This window comes from Siphateles boraxobius, unplaced genomic scaffold (assembly GCF_051911475.1).
Source record: "Siphateles boraxobius isolate OS27281-9 unplaced genomic scaffold, OSU_SipBor_1 183, whole genome shotgun sequence".
NCBI classification, from domain to species: Eukaryota; Metazoa; Chordata; class Actinopteri; order Cypriniformes; family Leuciscidae; genus Siphateles; species Siphateles boraxobius.
Window position 1 is genome coordinate 928502 of NW_027508792.1, and position 8999 is coordinate 937500.

The 8999-nt window shown below is 34.5% G+C and overlaps 1 protein-coding gene across 3 annotated transcripts in view; it reads left to right on the forward strand.

Annotated features, from left to right (window-relative positions):
- The first annotated feature begins 2588 nt into the window (after nucleotides 1-2588).
- gptl (glutamic--pyruvic transaminase-like) overlaps nucleotides 2589-8999 on the forward strand; it is an 11766-nt gene continuing 5355 nt past the window's right edge. Inside the window, exons 1-4 of one of the 3 annotated variants that reach the window (XM_077233704.1) lie at nucleotides 2589-2681; nucleotides 4041-4136; nucleotides 4925-5050; nucleotides 8185-8318. In XM_077233704.1, the coding sequence (XP_077089819.1) occupies nucleotides 8211-8318 (108 nt within the window). In that variant the 5' untranslated portion in view covers nucleotides 2589-2681; nucleotides 4041-4136; nucleotides 4925-5050; nucleotides 8185-8210. The remainder of the gene's footprint in view (nucleotides 2682-4040; nucleotides 4137-4924; nucleotides 5051-8184; nucleotides 8319-8999) is intronic. The other 2 variants (XM_077233703.1, XM_077233705.1) reach the window with 2 other exon arrangements.

Sequence of the window (8999 nt, forward strand, 5' to 3'; positions counted from 1 at the left end):
ATTCGCATCACATTCGCGGGAATCGCGGCAGAATAACGTCTGTCTCCTGCACGCGAGAGAGGAGAGAAGGAGAAAGAAAGCTGGTCAGTTGCAAGTTCATTCTTTATGTGCGTATGGGGTGTGCGATATGCATTGTCTATTATGATATTGTAATCAATGTTTTAACTGTATACGAGGCACTGTGAGCTGACATCGCGTTTATCTCTCGTCCTTTCACTGCTGTGTGCGGTTCATAGGTAGGCTATGTCCCCAAATTAGTTTATGTCTTATATTTATATCATATTATGTTCTTATATTAGAATATCAGATCAGCAAGAGGGCCGTTTTCCCGTGCACAATTGCAACTGTGATATTGATGTTTTACAACAGTTAAATTAACAATAAGTGAACATTGGGAGTTACTTTTTAGACACAATATTGTCAATATTGTTTGTTTTCCCTTTATTTCGCCGACTAGAATTTAAAATGAAACCGTAGCAGAGTCTCAATGCAACAGACAGCGATGATTTATTGACTGAAATTCGCGTTTTGAAGGAATCACTTGCTCCTTTCCCGAATGAATCAGCCGTTTGAACAAATCGGTTGAATGAATGAATCCCTCAACTAACTTATGAAGACCGTGACTTGCCGCAGCCTACTGGCGGTTTTAGTTTCATATTTAAAGTACCCTTTAATTAGAACATTACAATTAGAAATCATTTCATATTTAAATATTGATTTAAAAAAAATCTCATAGCTTTATTTATGCAATTATAAATGGAGTGTAAATATATTAATGCCGCTTCTGTGTCACCTCTGCACTGCAAAGATGGATATTGATTAAATTATTTCATTTGACTGGTAACAGTGGTACTGTATAATTAAGTATTATTGTATAAATAAGTATAATTACTGTATAATTTGAATGTTAGTATTTGACATAAAAGGTGATTCATAACTCTAAATAAGTTTAGAAAGAATGTCCATATATAGGTGAAAATGCCCCTGGAAATCAATTTAAGGTGGCAAATTAAATTAATAAAAAATGAATAAAAAAATTAATTTCAGTCCCTGCTGTTAACTGACCACTGCATAGAATATTAAAAAATATGAATATCTTTGTAAGTCTGCTGTCAACAACAGGCCTAAACCAGCCATGGCACCAGCACAAAAACACAATCAGTAAAATATCATCTAATTATCAACAAAACATTGAAAATATTGAGATATATTTTTGTCAATATTGCACACCCCTAATGTACGGTATGAATTTTGATTTCTTCAGGTCTTAAAAAGCCTTAAATTTGACTTTGAAAAGTGTGCAGGAACCCTGTAAACGGTTAGCTGCTAGTAGTTACCTAGCAAGTCAGTTATTTTCAGTAAATGAATTAATACGCTTCTTGGTCCCCATTGCTTTTGCTCTATAGTTCTCACCAAAATGAAGAGAAAGAAGGACATCATGTCAATTACAATGCAAATGTAAAAATATAATGGAAATGCAAATGCATTGTTGAATGATTATAAACATGGTATTTTGCCTGTTAATGCCTGCAGTGCAGTGCAGAAAATGATATGACAACAATAAGGTCTAAATGTAACTGGCCCCTCTAACAGTACAACTGGCCCCAGGTTGGCCCCCCAGTTGAAATGGTCTAGAACCGCCACTGCCTGTAGTCAATAATCGTATCCCTTAAAACTCATCTTTGATCACTAAAATTACATATTTGAACGTTTTTTCCCGTGAAAACATTTATCATGCCTTGAAATAACTTGAATGTATACTTTCTTCAATTAGTAACCTATATATATGTGGATCCATGAATTTGCAAATGAGCCCCGCCTCCACTCACTCACACCAGCTCAGAGATTCACTCAGTCAACTTACTGAGGTAAACCTGCTCAATTGTGTCGCTCTTTACAACGTTGGATATGTTTATTTGCTTGACTGTTATCAAACAGCTAATAATGTGTTGTTAATGTTCACAAACCATGTTCCCATTCTCCATCTCAAGAGTCTCACAGATTCTAACAATCATCAGAAACGCTTTGAATATAGTTAATCATCACATCGTAATATAGCCTACAAATCTACCCGATTTTTCATATCAATAGAAAAATATACTGGGATAACCTGGCATCTCTTGAGACTCCCCTGCTAGTTCACTCTTAATTATATGCTAAAGCCCACCGGAAGTTTGTGACGTCAGAAACACCAGCGATTTCAAAGCGTGTTTTTGAGACTGTCTTTGGTTCACTGCAGTTTTAAGGAGAAAATACTCAGCAATGCTGCCGACTTATGAATTTACACATGGTTTGTCTTAAAGCATATTAAAAACACCATATAAACAACATTAAAATTGATTTTTGCCACAGGGGGGCTTTAATATGACATTATAATATCAAACTTGTTCAGAAAAATATCCCTGTTATTGCACAAGGCTCTGTTTCTGGATTTAGCATTTCATATGTTTTATAATATTTTTTATTTATTTAAATGTGTGCAATACTGTAAATCCATGAAATTTGCAGAGTTTAATGTGTATGAAATCGAATGTCTAACATTAAACTAACTATACCTCCGCTGATGTAAGTTAATGTAGTCATATATTAAACTGAGGTGTTTGACAAGAGGACGTGGACAGAAGATCTGAAGAAGACTTCCAGACCCGCATCAGACGAGGAAGAGTCTCCTCGTTAAACAGGTAAAACACTTATAAAGTCATATACAAATCTTTACTGAAAAAGAATGTAAAGAGATTCAGTAAAATTGGTAACACTTTACAGTCAGGTTAAATTTGTTAACATCAGCATGAACACATTTCAACACGTTCTTTGATATTGCATAAAAGGGTTTATCTTAATGATAAAAAATATTTTTTTAGGTTTTTATCCTTAAGAAATGTGTTTATTGCTTAATGAAAGGAATGGAAAGACACCATAAAGAATGACAACATCTTAATGTTAATTCCTATATTTACTAATACATTATTAAAATAAAAAGACATATGTTTTAATATTATTTAATAGACATGAACTAACAATGTATTTTTTTATTAACTAGCATGAACGGATATTAATATTATGTATTGCTTTTTGTTAGTTAATATTAGTTAATGCATTAATGACTTGAAATTTTATTGCAAAATATATGAAAATATATGTTTTTGGAAAGAAAAAGTATGAATTACCATTTTTTGTGGAAATTGTTTTATATCTGATGCCAGATACATTTTTTAAAATGATACATTTACAGTAAAATATTTGTTGGAAGTAGAAAGTAAAACATTGTTTTAAAAATATAAAATTCCTTGCATGATCGAATAATCTTTTAAGCTATTTAAATATTTAAATATTGAGTTATGTTCATATGGGAGTTCATGTAACATACCCATATGGATTATGACATATCAAGGCTGAAATGTGCAAAGATATTGTTATTTAATACTTGAATTCTCAGTTATGCTTCCTTTTAGGATCAACTTTGTCTGAGATGTTTCTCCTAAAATTAAATTAATATTCATAATAATAAAATATTAGGCTATTATAAAATACCAAAATATAATATTAAAATTATATATAATGCTATATTTTATAATAATAATAATTATTATTATATATATATTAGGCTATTTAGAGAAACATCTGAGACAATTAAAATTAATATATATAAAATAATAATCATTATTATAAAATATCAAAATATATTAATATTAAAATGATATATAATACTATATTTTATAATTATTATTATTTTATATATATTAATTTTAATCGTATCAGATGTTTCTCCTATAATTAAATTAATAAATATGAATATTAAGATATTATTATAAAATATAAAAAATATGTATAATACTATATTTTATAATAATAATTATTATTATGATTTATTTATTCATTTTATTTAGTAAAAGTGAGGAAGTAAAAACAGACGCGAATATTATCACTGGTTATGATCCAGTAAAAGTGTAGAGCTATAGAATGAAACATGAAGAGCAGCTCAGATCATTTGACAAGTATATCATAATTATTTTTTAAACGTCACATCTGTTCTTTCACAGGAAATGAATATGAGTGCGTCCTTTAAGAAGCTTCTGGATTTGAGTTCGGGAGACTCTCACAACGCTGGAATGAAGCCAATAACCTTTGTTAGACAGGTCTGACGAACTGCTAATTTTTGCTTAAATAAGTGATGTATTGAACATATATTGCTGAATTGCAAATTAACACAATGTGTCTTGCACTTTGGTTTTGTAGAGCAGAACGTATAATCGTTGCAGAATAGCTGCTTTAAGGTCAACATGAACAACGTAATGAACAATCACTCTTAAATGATTCATGAAGTGCATGTTAATCTACAGGACAAAATGTTTAACATAATCATTCATTAATAAAATGGAACAACCTTTACTTTTAAAGTCCCCCTGTGGTGAAAATCAAGTTTTTAATGTTGTTTCTACGTCTATGTGGTGTTTTTAATATGCTTTAAGACAATCCATGTGTAAATTCATAAGTCGACAGCATTGCTGAGTATTTTCTCCTTAAAACTGCAGTGAACCAAAGACAGTCTCAAAAACACGCTTTGAAATCGCTGGTGTTTCTGACGTCACAAACTACCTTGTAACCAATCAGATCAACGTGTGATCGTCAACGAGTGGATCTCTGATTGAGTGAGTGAGTGGAGGCGGGGCTCATTTGCATATTTATAGAACCGTATACTAAATGAGGCAAGGGTGTCGAGTTACATTCAAGATATTTTAAGGCATGGAGAAGTTTTTTTCCAAGGAAAAAACATTTAAGTATGTCATGTTGGTGATCAAAGATGAGTTTTAAGGGATAAAATGATTGACTACAGGGAGAATTTAAATCAAGTCACGTTGCTGAGACTCGTCACACAACAGAAGTGCATGTGTGGTGAATGGCGTTTCATGTGGACTTGTTTCAGGTCATCGCTGGATGTTTGTATCCGAGTCTCTTGCAGAGCGACGCTCTTCCTCCTGACGCTCGTCTCAGAGCTCAGATGTTACTCCAGCACTTTGATGGAGGCAGTATCGGTGAGATTGTCTTTGTGGTAAATTGTGATAGTTATAACATGTATTACACGCACACTACAGTGTCACATGATCCTTCAGAAATCACTATAATATGATGATTTGCTGCTCGAGAAACATTTATGATTATTATCAATGTTGAAAACCGTCATCATTTTGTGGAAACTGTGATACATTTCATTTTTTAGGATTCTTTGGTGAATATAAAGTTCCAAAGAACAGCATTTATTTGAAATTTAATATTTTGGAACATAAATGTCTTTACTGTCACTTTTGATCATTTTAATGCATCCTTGCTGAATAAAAGTATTAATTTCTGACCTCAAACTTTTGAACGGTAGTACATATATATTTAATCTGAAAGGCTGCATCCGAAATCGCATACTTCCCTACTATACTGTATAGTAGATGAAAAACAATATGGGTGAATCTCAATCAGCTCCCTAGTTCACTAGTTAGGGCACTGATCAGGGAGTCGGCAATTTTAAGGGTTGTCTCAATCGCAAATCTAGTGCACTGAATCCTTCGCTCCCTAAAAAAGTCCCATAATGCACCATAAAAACCAGGGAGCATCGATGCTCACTATGTTCCCCCGTAACTGAAGTTAAATCACTAGATGTTTTTTTACAGTACAAACCATTATTTAATTATATTTCAGCATAAACATACATCACTAGACAGGTCATGAACATAATCTAGCTAACATTTATAACGTTGCACATTTGTACTGTAACAAGCAGAGTATTTATCATAGTGTACTTAAAATAACATTAAAAAATAATGTCAGAATGATATCAGTTCTTGGGTTATGCAGAAACACCTGTAAAATAAAGACGCCAGAAATAGTTGTTGCAAATTAGCTCTAATAAATATTAATAATCAATAATAACTTGTTATCATTGATTATGAATATTTGGATCAGTTAATAGAATTAACTTAATGTAGTAAAATTAATATTACAATCAATTAACCTGTTTGTGCCGCGAACACTCAGTGTTAATTATTTATTAATTCTAAGAAATGTACATTTCCGGGGCATGGGAAATATCTTTCTTACAGTACAATACTATTCTGAGCCTGTAGTCAAAATCTATGATTAGGGACTCCAGTATATGAGCTTGAGACACGGACAACTAAAGACTTAAACTACTCTAACATACACATATAGTGAACAAAATTATAAACGCAACACTTTTGTTTTTGCCCCCATCTTTCATGAGCGGAACTCAAAGATCTAAGACTTTTTCTAAAAGGCCTATTTCTCTCAAATATTGTTCACAAATCTGTCTAAATCTGTGTTAGTGAGCACTTCTCCTTTGCCGAGATAATCCATCCACCTCACAGGTGTGGCATATCAAGATTCTGATCAGACAGCAAGATTATTGCACAGGTGTGCCTTAGGCTGTCCACAATAAAGGGCCACTCTAAAATGTGCCGTTTTATCACACAGCACAATGCCACAGATGTCGCAAGTTTTGAGGGAGCGAGAAATTGGCATGCTGACTGCAGGAATGTCCCCCAGAGCTGTTCCCCGTGAATTGAATGTTCATTTCTCTACCATAAGCCGTCTCCAATGGCGTTTTAGAGAATTTGGCAGTACATCCAACCGGCCTCACAACCGCAGACCACGTGCCCAGGACCTCCACATCCAGCATCTTCACCTCCAATATCGTCTGAGACCAGACACCCAGAGCTGCTGCAACAATCGGTTTGCAGAACCAAAGAGTTTCTGCACAAACTCTCAGAAACCGTCTCAGGGAAGCTCATCTGGATGCTCGTCGTCCTCATCAGGGTCTCGACCTGACGGCAGTTCGTCGATGTAACCGACTTGAGTGGGCAAATAGTCACATTCGATGGCGCTTGGCACTTTGGAGAGGTGTTCTTTTCACGGATGAATCCCGGTTTTCACTGTACAGGGCAGATGGCAGACAGCGTGTGTGGCGTTGTGTGGGTGAACGGTTTGCTGACGTCAACGTTGTGGATCGAGTGGCCCATGGTGGCGGTGGGGTTATGGTATGGGCAGGAGTATGTTATGGACAACGAACACAGGTGCATTTTATTGGTGGCATTTTGAATGGACAGAGATACTGTGATGAGATCTTGAGTCAATTCAAGTCACCTTTATTTATACAGATTGTTTCAAAGCAGCTTTACAGAGATAACAGGAAAATAATGTTGTAATAATATTGTTAAATATAAAATTAAATGTCCCCAACTAAGCAAGCTAAAAGCCAATGGCGACAAAGGCGAAGAAAGGGGAAAAAGGCGACAGTGGCGAGGAACCAAACCCAGGCTCATTTGGGGGGCCAGTTCTGCTCTGGCCAACGAACGAACAGTGTATGATTACGATTTAGGCAGCATTATAGGTCAGAAGTCAGATGAGATCAGAACTTTCACAATATTTATCCAGTTCATCTGGTTGGGGTCGGAGTCATCACGCCAGTATGGAGTTTGTTGAGGTGTCCATGAGGCCTTCACGGGGTTGATGAGGCTGGCACTTCAGACCAGTTTTGGTTACTAAGTTCCTTTTTGAATTCTTCAATATTTTTTGCCGTACAACTTCTTATGAATTTATTAATGGTCTGGGGTTTGTTTTTTCGTATAAAAAAATTTGGGAATATTGCAAACACTGGCAAATGATCACTGACATCCCTAATAAATGCACCGACATGTTTCTACGGTGGCCCTAAATAGACAAACACGTTTCATTACTATGTTGCTCTTTGTGCAAGGAAGCAAGCTTAGTTCAGCGAATAAAACACTGACACAATGATGAACAAGTAACAATAACATTCGCAATAACATATAGTTTTACTGAATAATTAAGTAAACATAATTTCTTAATTTATCCTTGTAAGAAACCTCATTGCTGAACTGCTACTCTCTGCTGTCTCAGACGATGACATATTTTCCTGTCGGCCACCGTAACTTTTGTTGGCTGCAATTCGTAACCTCACCACTAGATGCCGCTAAAAATCACACACTGCACCTTTAAATATAATGAATAATTTGTGTGTGTCTGATTGGTCCCAGATGCTACATAGTCATCCGTGTCCTAATGTGTCCGAATTCATGTACACCATATACTTATTCACTGTCATGTGACCTGTGATGCTCACGATCTGATTGGCTGTTTGGTTTCTTCACTCTTTAGGTTCATACACTGGGTCCTGTGGATCGATGTACGTGAGAAACACTATAGCAAAGTTTATTTCGCTGCGGGACGGAGGAATCCCATCCAGTCCAGAGCAAGTCTTCATCACTGTTGAAGCCCAGAGAGGTTTGATGGTATGATCTGAAACCATTCGTTTGTGATTTATGTTGTAAGCAGTGTTGGGGGTAACTCATTACAAGTAACTTGAGTTATGTAATCAGATTACTTTTTCAAGTAACTAGTAAAGTAACGCATTACTTTTTCAATTTTCAATTTTCAATCAACAAAATATCTAAGTTACTTTTCAAACAAGTAACACTAGTTACTTTTTTACATTTATTGACTGACAGCTCATGTTGTGAGAAATATTTTTTTGTAATACTGTTTTTATTGCATTTTCTTGAACACTTACACAACAATGTACATTACATGTCTGTAACATCACATATAATGTACAAAAACAAAACAAACAAACAAACACCGGGGCTCATATTACATGAAAAAGTGGGATAGCACAAACCAACATTGGATAATAAAGTATGTAATTTGGAAGTCAGAGTAAACAATACACTGCAATCAATAATAGCCACAGATAAGAGAAATAAAATAAAATAGGGTTAGTGCAAATTAAAATATATATTTTCAAATGGATATAATACCTAATCAAGCATTTTGTTCCTCCTCTATTATATTGTTCATATCCCCCTGCTCAATAAATAATAAAAAGGGGCTCCAAATCCTCTTAAATTGGTCTTCTTTACCCTTAAGAATATATGTTATCTTTTCCACTGCAATGCATGAAGATATTTCTCTTA